General features: G+C 40.9%; 1 protein-coding gene across 4 annotated transcripts; it reads left to right on the forward strand.

Moving 5' to 3' along the window:
- The first annotated feature begins 6825 nt into the window (after positions 1-6825).
- Positions 6826-13038, forward strand: SIX2 (SIX homeobox 2). 4 transcript variants are annotated; one of them, XM_044291389.1, is made up of 2 exons: positions 6826-7776; positions 11902-13038. In XM_044291389.1, exons 1-2 carry the CDS (start codon positions 7211-7213, stop codon positions 12173-12175), a joined length of 840 nt encoding a protein of 279 aa, XP_044147324.1. In that variant the 5' UTR covers positions 6826-7210; the 3' UTR covers positions 12176-13038. The 4 variants fall into 4 exon arrangements, with proteins under 4 accessions (XP_044147324.1, XP_044147325.1, XP_044147323.1 ...); XM_044291390.1 differs by having other exon boundaries at positions 6826-7770; XM_044291388.1 differs by having other exon boundaries at positions 6828-7770; positions 11872-13038.
- Positions 13039-13754: the final 716 nt, after the last annotated feature.

Below are 13754 nucleotides of genomic sequence, written 5' to 3' on the forward strand. Positions count from 1 at the left end.
CTGAGCAACTGACATATGGGGGGCTGAGCAACTGACATATGGGGGGGCTGAATAAATAAACAACTGATATTGGGGGGGTCCTCCTGAGTAACTGATATGGGGGGTGTCCTGGGCAACTGACATATGGAGGGGGGAGGAGCACTATTGGGGGCCCTATCTTGTATACTGGCACACATGGGGGAGCAATATGGAGAGGGGGGTCCTCCTGAGTAACAGATATGGGGGGTGTCCTGGGAAACTCATATATTGAGGGGGGAGGAGCACTATTGGGGGCCCTATTTTATATACTGGAATACATGAGGGGGCACTATGGAGAGGGAGGAGCACTATGGGGACCCTATCTTATATACTGGCAAACATGGGGAGCACTATGGGGCCATCTTCTGGGGCACTATCTTATATACTAGCACACATGGGGGGCACTATGGAGAAGGGGTAGCACTATGGGGGCATCTACTGGGGACCCTATCTTATATACTGGCACACATGGGGGGCACTATGGAGAAGGGAGGAGAGGAGCACTATTGGGGTCATTATATAGGGAAATTATACTGGCACACATTATGGGGGCATTTTATTTTGGCACATTGTCAGGCACCATGGGGATAAGGGGAGGCGCACTATTGGGGCACGGTATAGGAGTATTTTATACTGGCGCAAATTATAGGGCACTATGGGGACCTTGTGTCAACTGGGGGCACTAAAAGGTTTTTTGGGCACACAGTAAGGGGCATTGGCACACATTATGAGGGTACTATGGGGACATTGGCTCTACAGGGGGCACTAAGAGGAGGCATTTTTTATACTGCCACACAACAGGGCACTTTTATTTTTACTGTAACACATTATAAAGAGAATCATTACTACCGGGGGCATTATGGTGGGCTTTATTACAGTTGAGGGACTATGAGGAACTTGAATACTAGTATGAGCACTATGGGAGTATTATTACTTCTGGGACACAGTGGGGAAATTATTGCTGTAGGGGCACTATTATTACTATGTGCTGTCTGGTAGATAATTATTTCTATTGGTGGGACTTTGGGGAGCAGTATTACTGTGGGGGGCACCCTGGCACGATATCAGCTTGGCACAATTATTTTTGGGGAACATTATGTTTACACTATTAGTGTCAGGGACACTGTTTCCTGGGCACAGTTATTTTTTAGGACAGGGGAACTATCTGTGTGTAACCTGTATAGGGAGCACAGCGGTCACAGTATTGGGGGTGGCAGGATGGGGTGTTCAGAAGGTGGGAGGATGATGGATAAATAGGAAACTAAGATGTCTGTCTTTTATACTCTGCAGAGAGAACAGATGGCTGAAAAATCATCATGGCTGTCTGGTCTGAAAGGAGAAGATGAGGACAGAGAACATCTACATCAAAGAAGACGTCACTGGATGTACGAGGTATGTGGACCTGTATTAGGCTACTTTCACATCTGCGTTAGTGATTCTGGCAGGCTATTTCAGCAGAGAACAGCCTGCTGGAATTCACTGGATCTGGCACTGCTGGATGCAGATAGAATGCCCGCCGGCCCCATTGACTATAATGGGGTACGGCAGAGATCCGGCCGCAATCTGGCAAAAATGCTGAGAATCAGCGGGACCGTATGCTGCGGTTTGTGTCCGGACGATTCTTTGCATTTACAGCTGGATCAGGTCGCAGGTGTGAAAGTAGCCTTACCCTGTATGTTTTGTATTGCAATAAGTAATGTTAGGACGGAATAGGTTAGGTTGCGAATTTGGCTTGGGGGGGGGGGGGGCACAGGCACATTCTTTGCACAGGGGCCCTCTGCTGTTTGTGTTCTCCCCTCTCCCACGCCATGACATTACCATGCTTCACTGCAGTTCCTTTCCTTCTCCATACTCTTCTCTTCCCATCACTCTGGTACAAGTTGATCTTGGTCTCATCTGTCCATAGGATGTTGTTCCAGAACTGTGAAGGCTTTTTTAGATGTCGTTTGGCAAACTCTAATCTGGCCTTCCTGTTTTTGAGGCTCACCAATGGTTTACATCTTGTGGTGAACCCTCTGAATTCACTCTGGGTAAGTCTTCTCTTGATTGTTGACTTTGACACACATACACCTACCTCCTGGAGAGTGTTCTTGATCTGGCCAACTGTTGTGAAGGGTGTTTTCTTTACCAGGGAAAGAATTCTTCGGTCATCCACCGCAGTTGTTTTCCGTGGTCTTCCAGGTCTTTTGGTGTTACTGAGCTCACCGGTGCGTTCCTTCTTTTTAAGAATGTTCCATACAGTTGTTTTGGCCACGCCTAATGTTTTTGCTATCTCTCTGATGGGTTTGTTGTGTTTTTTCAGCCTAATGATGGCTGGCTTCACTGATAGTGACAGCTCTTTGGATCTCATCTTGAGAGTTGACCGTAACAGATTCCAAATGCAAATATCACACTTGAAATGAACTCTGGACCTTTTATCTGCTTATTGTAATTGGGATAATGAGGGAATAACACACATCTGGCCATGGAACAGCTGAGAAGCCAATTGTCCCATTACTTTTGGCCCCTTAACAAGTGGGAGGCACATATGCAAACTGTTATATTTCCTACACCGTTTACTTGATTTGGATGTAAATACCCTCAAATTAAAGCTGACAGCCTGCAGGTAAAGCACATCTTGCTCATTTCATTTCAAATCCATTGTGGTGGTGTATAGTGCCAAAAATGTTAGAATTGTGTCGCTGTTCCAATATTTATGGACCTGACTGTATTTGGTGGCTGCAAATATGACCCGAAGGTTTTTCAGGTTCGCCTGCCATTAAAGTCAATGGGGCCCGATGCGAACGAGCGGTTCGCGAACATTTGATTGCGAACGAGCGTTTGCGAACTGTCCCGGACGATGTTCGTCCATCACTATTTACAGGCTGTACATTACATGCCATATATGACCGCTGCAGCCAGTCACTGGCCTCAGCAGTACAATGCACAGTGGTGGATTACATATTTGTCCTGTCTGGAACCCTCTGGGACCTGCTCCTATCTCAAGAACATGGTCCTGCCAGGAATGTGGTAGATGCAGTGCATTCGCCACTCTCTCCATTCACTGCTATGAGACTTCCAGAAATAACCAAGCGCGCTCACTCTGTTCAGAAGCGCTATAGCAGTGATTAGAGTAGACATGCGCGACATCCTCTCGATTCCTGACAGAGTTCCCGAGAGAGGAATAGATGCCAGAGGCAGGACTGACACGGAATGGACATTTATGGCATATCCTGTGGCTAAGCCATAAATGCTCAAATGGACAACCCCTTTGGAATATATGTTTTTTTGTATTACATCACATTTAAGGTTTTAATATAAATTAGAAAACACCTACAGTATAGACCAAAAGTTTGGACACACCTTCTCATTCAAAGAGTTTTCTTTATTTTCATGACTATGAAAATTGTAGATTCACACTGAAGGCATCAAAACTATGAATTAACACATGTGGAATTATATACATAACAAAAAAGTGTGAAACAACTGAAAATATGTCATATTCTAGGTTCTTCAAAGTAGCCACCTTTTGCTTTGATTACTGCTTTGCACACTCTTGGCATTCTCTTGATGAGCTTCAAGAGGTAGTCACCTGAAATGGTTTTCACTTCACAGGTGTGCCCTGTCAGGTTTAATAAGTGGGATTTCTTGCCTTATAAATGGGGTTGGGACCATCAGTTGTGTTGTGGAGAAGTCAGGTGGATACACAGCTGATAGTCCTACCGAATAGACTGTTAGAATTTTGTATTATGGCAAGAAAAAAGCAGCTAAGTAAAGAAAAACGAGTGGCCATCATTACTTTAAGAAATGAAGGTCAGTCAGTCCGAAAAATTGGGAAAACTTTGAAAGTGTCCCCAAGTGCAGTCACAAAAACCATCAAGCGCTACAAAGAAACTGGCTCACATGCGGACCGCCCCAGGAAAGGAAGACCAAGAGTCACCTCTGCTGCGGAGGATAAGTTCATCCGAGTCACCAGCCTCAGAAATCGCAGATTAACAGCAGCTCAGATTAGAGACCAGGTCAATGCCACACAGAGTTCTGGCAGCAGACACATCTCTAGAACAACTGTTAGGGGAGACTGTGTGAATCAGGCCTTCATGGTAGAATATCCAGGAAACCACTGCTAAGGACAGGCAACAAACAGAAGAGACTTGTTTGGGCTAAAGAACACAAGGAATGGACATTAGACCAGTGGAAATCTGTGCTTTGGTCTGATGAGTCCAAATTTGAGATCTTTGGTTCCAACCACCGTGTCTTTGTGCGACGCAGAAAAGGTGAACGGATGGACTCTACATGCCTGGTTACCACCGTGAAGCATGGAGGAGGAGGTGTGATGGTGTGGGGGTGCTTTGCTGGTGACACTGTTGGGGTTTTTTTCAAACTTTAAGGCATACTGAACCAGCATGGCTACCACAGCATCTTGCAGCGGCATGCTATTCAATCCGGTTTGCGTTTAGTTGGACCATCATTTATTTTTCAACAGGACAATGACCCCAAACACACCTCCAGGCTGTGTAAGGGCTATTTGACCATGAAGGAGAGTGATGGGGTGCTGCGCCAGATGACCTGGCCTCCACAGTCACCGGATCTGAACCCAATCGAGATGGTTTGGGGTGAGCTGGACCGCAGAGTGAAGGCAAAAGGGCCAACAAGTGCTAAGCATCTCTGGGAACTCCTTCAAGACTGTTGGAAGACCATTTCAGGTGACTACCTCTTGAAGCTCATCAAGAGAATGCCAAGAGTGTGAAAAGCAGTAATCAAAGCAAAAGGTGGCTACTTTGAAGAACCTAGAATATGACATATTTTCAGTTGTTTGTTATGTATATAATTCCACATGTGTTAATTCATAGTTTTGATGCCTTCAGTGTGAATCTACAATTTTCATAGTCATGAAAATAAAGAAAACTCTTTGAATGAGAAGGTGTGTCCAAACTTTTGGTCTGTACTGTATTTATCTATCCACCCTTCTATCTATCTTTCTATCTATCTCATATCTATCTATCTTTATTTCATTTATTTTATTATGTATCTCTGTCTATTCATCTGTCTCTATTCCATATCTTCTATTATCTAGTGATCAATCTATCTATTTTTCATCTATCTGTCTCTATCTGTCTTTATTTCATATATTTTATTCATCCATCTATTGTCTCTTTCTGTCTATCTATCCATCCACTGTCTATATCTATTTATCATCTATTGATCTATCTAGCTATTATCTATCCATCTTAATTTGATATCTTTTATTATGTATGTCTCTATCTATTGAATCTGTCTATCAATCTATCTATTGTATCTATCTATCTATCATCTATCTGTCTTTATTTCATATATTTTATTCATCCATCTATCTATGGTCTCTTTCTATCTACCTATCTATCCACTGTCTATATCTAGCTATTTATCATCTATTGATCTATCTAGCTATCTATTATCTATCCGTCTTTATTTCATATATTTTATTATGTAGGTCTCTACCTGTCTATCTATTGAATCTGTCTATCCATCCATCTATCTGTCTATATCTATATATCTATTGTCTATATCTATCTATTGTCAATATCTATTTATCTATATATCCATCCATTCAAACAAGTACTACAAGTACCAGCACACTGCCATGCACAAAGACACATGCAAACACTAGAAACATCAATATGTGTAAACTGCATCACTGCTATACTTACTATATTGAAATTAGAAGCTCTTTGCCCATTTATGATCAAAATTGAGTCGGGCCCATCTACCAGCAAAGGTGCTGGTCTTTGTTTTCTGCTATATATATATATATATATATATATATATATACAGTGCTAGGGTCCTAGGTTCAAATCCGACCAAGGACAACATCCGCGTGGAGTTTTTATGTTCTCCCCATGTTTGTGTGGGTTTCCTCCGGGTTCTCCGGTTTCCTCCCACACTCCTATCTACTAATAGGAAACTTAGATTATTTGTGAGCCCCATTGAGAACAGTTGGATGCTAATGTCTGTACAGCGCTGCGGAATATGTCAGCGCCATATAAGTGCATAAAATAAATATATATATATAGATATAAGAATGTCTATTTTAAGGATTCTGTACATAACAGCAGTCTTCACACACAGCTCATGTACTCACCATATACACATAACAGTAATGTGTCTATTAGTAAGGTGTGTGCCTTTTTGGTCATTTTATGACGTACGTGCGCAAAAGTTTGTGATATTTTTTAGTTCATTGTATGATAATAATAATGTTTATTTCTATAGCACCAACATATTCTGTGGCTCTTTACATTTTCGAGAATATGCGTACAGACAGCATGAGACATTACATAGTAACAAACTGATCAACAGCTCAAACAACAGGAGCCTGGGCCCTGCTCCAAAAAACTCACAGGTCCCAAAGCTAAAGACATTTTTGCCAGAAATTCTCTTTTTCCCCTTTCTACCAGCATTTATATCTACAATATTTCTAGAAGCTTTCCCTTTAATTCCTGCCAAACTTTCCTCCTCTCCCCAGAAATCCAGCAGCAGCTCAGGAGCAACTGTTCTGCAGGAGTTTTCTGTCCACAAAGCCTGCTGCAATCTCATCCACTGTACCCTGGCTGCACAATGTCAGACTGAGGGGGGGAAAGCCTTCAGAAGCATCCCTCTTCACTGAAAGAAGCAGACTGCTGCTGTGTGGACTTGACATTACAGGATTACAGCGCCCCCCACCCTCCACCCTGACACCACCACCCCCTCCACCCCCACTTTTGTTGCATCAATCAAGGCCAAAAAAAAAACTATGTTCCCCTAATATTTCAGCTCCAAGGCTGCCTCTCAGTGGAGGAGAGCAACGTGCAAGCAGCCAGGGAGCCTCCTCCAAGCAGATCGAGTTTCCTCTGATTGACAGGGTTACCATGGAGAATAATTTGACTAAAACTGTTGTCTTCTCCTTGCAGTCCCCGGGTCAGGTATCCAGCCAATCACAGGGCTCACAATCATTTTTCATGCCAGTTTAGAATAATATTATTAAGAAAAAAAAGGCAGCCAGACAGCAGGGTGAGCAGACTTTAGTGCTGCATGATCCAGACGACCTGCACTGAGGATCTGCAAAGTTTCCAAGTTCTCCTCCTGTGCGCCCTGGAAGAGGTGGCTCCATGGATGGTGCCTTGGATTGAGCGCATGGACCTAGCCATTTTTGCAGCTTCTCCTGGATCTGGATGTTTTGGGGGGCAAACACGGGACCATGTCGATGCTGCCCACTTTTGGCTTCACCCAGGAGCAAGTAGCCTGCGTCTGTGAGGTTCTCCAGCAAGGAGGCAACATAGAGAGGTTGGGGCGCTTCCTCTGGTCCTTACCAGCTTGTGAGCACCTCCACAAGAATGAGAGCGTCCTGAAGGCCAAAGCTGTGGTAGCCTTCCACCGGGGAAACTTCAGGGAGCTGTATAAGATCCTGGAAAGCCATCAGTTCTCTCCACACAACCACCCAAAGCTTCAGCAGTTGTGGCTGAAGGCTCACTACATAGAGGCGGAGAAGCTGAGGGGGCGCCCCCTGGGTGCGGTGGGCAAATACAGGGTGCGCAGAAAGTTCCCTCTACCCAGATCTATCTGGGATGGAGAAGAAACTAGTTATTGCTTCAAGGAAAAGAGCAGGAGCGTCCTGAGAGAGTGGTATGCACATAACCCTTACCCCTCACCCAGGGAAAAGAGGGAGCTGGCTGAGGCCACTGGACTGACCACCACCCAAGTCAGCAACTGGTTCAAGAACAGGAGGCAGAGGGACCGGGCAGCTGAGGCCAAGGAGAGGTACGAGTAAGTACACCACTTCTTCTACAGCACTGGCAGCTGCAGGCACCGATGTAGCAGAGCTGATGAGGTCTCCTGTCAGTTACCTTCAGAACGCAAACTAATAGAAAGAATTTCAGCTCTGCTACATGGAGAAGGAATGTAGGGAGATCAGGTTCTGATGAAACCCAATCACTGGGGAAAAAACACATAATAGTTAAGGGGCAAGCTATGTTTTGAATACATTTAAAGGGACATTTATTTAAAAAAAAATTGCAAAGTTACAAACAGGACATATAGGACATACATTATAGTAGAGTCTGGCTGGTCCCATCAACACAATCATTCTGATGCCAACCATATCTAGGTGCTTGATCCCCTGCCTATATTTATCGAAGTGTATTCTAGATAGATAAATAGATAGATAGATATTAGATAGATAAATAGATTCTGTAGATAGATATGAGATAGATATTAGATATAAAGATAGATATTAGATAGATACTGTAGATAGATAGATAGGTCGATAATAGATAGATATAATTGATAGATAAATGATAGATTAATAGATACATGTAGATAGATATAAGGTAGATAGATCTATCTATCTATCCACCTACCTATATTCGCTGTGTAGTTGTAGTTCGTTCTCTGGGATCAGGAATAATGATTGCAGAGTTTTTACTTTTCATTTTTCCTAACAAGATTTGTGTGTAAATAAAAAGCATAATAAAAATAAATAAAATAAAAAGTAAAAAAGAAATCCTTGCTCCTCCTCCCCATGGTCACTGCTCCATGTCACATATCTCCAGTTCTGTGAACCTCTAGGGATTAATATTAGTAGCTCTGTTTGCCGTTTATAAGGTCTTTTTTTTGGTTTTAGGTTTAGTGTCCCTTTAAGTAGGTGTCAGGAGCCCTAGAACATTTCACCAGTGACTTTGTCACCACTATAGGCTGTCACACACAGACACCCCATCCGCAGCCACACTCACCCACTCACCTCATTAGGCACCAACAGCTTCTTACTTCAGGGCAACATAACTCCTCTACCAAGACATGCATAATGATGATGGACATGAACTGCTTGGTGTCAGGTCAGATAGCAAACATATAATTAAATGGTCATTATCATAATCAACTAAAGCTTCCAGCCCACAGAGGCTGAGTATTAATAACATTGCTCTATAGACATTTAGGGGATATTTTTACAACTAGGTTTTCATTACCTCAGTGGTGACTCCAAGGCCTAGAGAGAAGCTTGGGAGATTTCTCACCTCACTTCTGTTATCCACTGTATGAGCACATGGATGATGATGATTAGTTATAATAAGTAAATAATAACACATTACAAAATAAATCTGTGAAATCTGGCTGTAACCAGTATATACACTGGTGAGTTTGGTTAACAGTTTTACTATGAGACACCATTATCTGTAACCCTAAAGGTGTGACCTCATAGCAATAACCCTTAATATGATTGATATATATATATATATATATATATATATTTATATATATATATATATATCCCTATGTATGCAACCTTACACATATATAACCCAATAAATATATAACTAACTATATATGTATATATATATATATATATATAACCCTATATAAGACCCATAAATAAATATATAAATAATAACTGTACATAATTATTTATGTAAACATTTGACCCTATGTGACTGTTTATAGAACCCTAAATAATCCAATATATGCAAACATAAAACTATATGATATAGGTGTGTATGTGGGTGTATATATATATATATATATATATATATATCCACACATATATCCACACTGAGAGAATTAAAATAATAATTACTGACTCCAATAATGTTATGTTTCGATTATATTATATAATTGATAATATCCCATCAAGAAAATCTTTATTCCCAAGATTGTACTTACATTATGCAGTATGGCATTATTCTTTTAGAAATGTATTATCTGTCATGCCCAATGATGGTCGATTTTCGGGGTCGTTACAATGTATTTATATGAAACAAATTGTACAAGAATGCAGACTTCTCCCCTTCACTAATCTACAATCTCATAGGAAGAAGACTTTACATAGAGAATTCCAGAAACACAACTATTTGCCTTTATTTACCGGCCCTGTATGTGTAGCCCCGCACATTAACTCTCATATTCATATCAAACTTTTCTATATTTTTCATTTTATTTACTCAACATTTTTGTTCAGTGCTTACTTTCCAGAAATGATGATGATAATAATAATAATAATAATAATAATAATAATATAAGAAATGCGGGTCATGAGATAGGAGTAAGATAATGAACACTATATACAACCGATTAGAAATTGTAGAAATTGGGTAAATGTTAAGCAACACAAAAAAAAAGAAAATGAAAAGTGATGAAAGGTAAAGGAATCACCGACATTTTCTCACTGAGGATATCATTTATTATAATGTCATACTATTAAGAAACTCCAATTTATTATAGATAAACTACTGTTTCCTAGGATGAAATGTATCCTAATGTAAAAGTAAAGAATGGTAACATTATAATACAAATTATTAATACAACATGAAAATAATAATGATTAATCAAATATCATCGTACAGGATTTACTGTGACATATACACATTTATTGAGTATTCGTGTATACAGGTAATATGAGAATACTGAGTTCAAATGAATATATATATATATATATATATATATATATATATATATATAGATGAAGAAACGGACAGCACTCCAAGTAAAAATCAGTGATCTTTTTATTCACCCATGTGGGTAGCAGCAACGTTTCGGCTCATGCAAGAGCCTTTTTCAAGCTTGAAAAAGGCTCTTGCATGAGCCGAAACGTTGCTGCTACCCACATGGGTGAATAAAAAGATCACTGATTTTTACTTGGAGTGCTGTCCGTTTCTTCATCTGCATCAGACGGGGTAAGCCGCTACATCCCTGGACCTAGCACCCAATCTGCTTTTTCCAGTGCCGCCATCAATTTTCTTTTCTATATATATATATATATATATATACTCGGAATCCAGCTTGTAAGAAAGTACAACGCCAAGCATCCAGCTGTCAGCGCATTTTGGGAGTTGTCATCTCTAAATTGCTGGAAATCCATAGGCTGTATACATTATTAATGGGAAACTAACCAAGGTTCACCCTTTGTCCAATACTTGTGATTAAGTGGCTACTGAATAACAGGTCGTCATCCATCCAGGACAGATGACGCTGCTTGTCATAGTAATTGCTGGCCGGAATATGGTTACATTTAATAAACTGATCAACATTCACTGAATCCCTGATCTCAATGATCTCTTCGTTGTCATTCATTCTGTCTGATAACGTCTCATTGTATATACTGTACATATATCCAACACTATAGGAAAGAGCAGCTTGTAATGCCGTCCACCCCCCCTCACCGGGTTAGGAAGGGTTAATCTTGCTGGATTTTCTGCATTCTGCGCTGGAAGAAACAGGAACATTTGTATAAAAGCAGAAGGGAACCAGGATTACTGATGAGCAACCTTCTAAGAATAGACTGAGGCTGCTCTGAGGGTTTAATAAGAAGTATACACTATATCTGTACAAGAATACACTGTGTAATATATATATACATACATATAGTGTGTGTGTAACTGCACATATATACACCTAAACATGTATACCACATATTTACATTAAGATGTGTGTATACAGAAAAGGGGGGAAATAGATAGATATGAGAGAGATAGATAGATAGATAGATAGATAGATAACAGACAGATAGATAGATAGATAGATAGATAGATACAGATAGATAGATAGATAGATAGATAGATAGATAGATATGAGATAGATAGATAGATAGATATAGATAGATAGATAGATAGATAGATAGATAGATAGATAGATAGATAGATAGATAGATAGATATGAGATAGATAGACGGATGTAAGATAGATGAACAGATAGAAAGATAGATAGATAGATAAATCATAGATAGAAAGATAGCTAGATAAATCATAGAGTATAGATAGATAGATAGATAGATAGATAGATAGATAGACGGGTGGATAGATAGATAGATAGATAGATAGATACTGATATTTTCTTTATGATTTATATATGTGAATATCTGTTATTTTTAAGGGAGAATAACGAAAACTCCAATTCCAACAGTCACAACGCTTTGTCTTCTTCCATGAACGGCGGAAAAACGGTGCTAGGAAGTTCAGACGACGACAAAACCCCATTAGGCACCCCAGACCACACGTCACCCAGTCCAGCCCTGCTGCTCAGCTCCAACCCTGGCCTCCAGGCACTTCACGGAATGGGTCACCCTCAGGGCCCCAGCGCCATCCCTGTACCAGGCACAGATACCATGCACCATCACACTTTGCAAGACTCAATCCTCAACCCTATGTCATCAAATTTGGTGGACCTTGGTTCTTAAGACTGATACAGTGACTTGGTTAATGATACTTTGGTTGACCCTGGACTCTGTGGAGAAAAGGTACAGTAATGGGCACCAACACCACTCCAGGTGACCTTTATCCTTCTCTACCTTTTTATGCTTCCAGCATCGCATTATCAGTTGAGCCTGTGAGTTACAATGAGCCCACTGCTCCTCCAATATCTCCAATGTTGATATATTTTCATGGTCCCTAGATGGCCCTCAGGGTTTTCATGCCATCCCTGTGCCAGGAGAAGATGTCATGCACCATCACACTTTAATAGACTGAAATGTTATCCCCAATGTCATCTTCTGTAGTGGACCTGGGCTCCTAAAGATAAGGCCACAGTCTGACCAGTGTATTGTGGAAAGGGACTCCAGGTTGGTCTTGGGGTCAGTGGAGAAAGGGTAAAGTAGAAGGCATCAGCTCCACCTTAATGTGACACCTGCCTTCCTTGTCTAAGTTCCACTATAATATTCTACAAGTCAAGCATATGTGTCGGGAAGCACCTACAAAAATGTGCCCTGTCCATCATCATGGCCTCCAGGATCCATATAAACCAATTTGCAGGAGCAAAGCTAAACTCGACGTCTCTCTATGTACCTCTGTGGGCTTTTTTTCATATCAACTCAATACATAATGCAGGTGTCCTGTCTACAAGGTCATCATCCAGGGTATTTAATGAGACTTTGTGCCAGGACCTGCTTCTTCTTATTGCCCAATCAAAGCACTTTCCAATACCCCATCCAAATGACATTATCTGCCCTATTATGCTTTGGATCAGGTCAGTTGACATATTATTATTATTATTATTATTATTTTATGTTTCTATATATAATATGTGAATAAAATCATTCGGAGTTATCCCTGCTTTTATTTTATAATAAAATAGGAATATTCAAAAGATCACTTGTGGTTTTCTATTTCTGTATAAATGGTTCCACATCGGTGGGGGGGGGGGGGGGGGGATGGGGGTGCGTCTCACACATGCATAGCATCAGGAATGGTCAGGGACCAGAATAGTAATAAAATATCCCTACGTTTAGGAACATTTAAAATTGAAAAAAAATAAAAATAAAATCATTCATCGATCTGCCTCACTTTTTCTGTGCTCATTTATATTTTCAACTGTAACCTATTGTCATTGTCGGCAGGCTGTATCTCGCCAGCGGTGGTGGAACTACAAGTCCCAGCATACTTAGTTTCAATCCGGCTAGAGAGACACTGTTTGCAGAGCATTGCCCTGTGGTTGTTCAAGTATTTATCAGTTTTTGCCTCTATAGTAGTGAGGGTAGCAGGCTAAACAGGAATATAACTACATGTCCCAGCAATCCATGTTGGCCAGATGAGATAAGTCTACTGTTTTCAAATTGGCGCTGTGGTTGTGATCCAGACACTGCTGCAACAAGTGCGCACAGCCAGGCGACATATCGATCACCAGTAATCCCGACACCCTGTATGGGAGGATCAGCCTCACTGGTTATTATGGGTAGAGGATAATTATGTTGTCAGACAATAATCTGCTCCTGAGTGTGGCCTTAGCGCCAGATCTATTTACCTGTATTATTATCTTGTATC

This window comes from Bufo gargarizans, chromosome 4, assembly GCF_014858855.1.
Source record: "Bufo gargarizans isolate SCDJY-AF-19 chromosome 4, ASM1485885v1, whole genome shotgun sequence".
Classification (NCBI taxonomy): domain Eukaryota; kingdom Metazoa; phylum Chordata; class Amphibia; order Anura; family Bufonidae; genus Bufo; species Bufo gargarizans.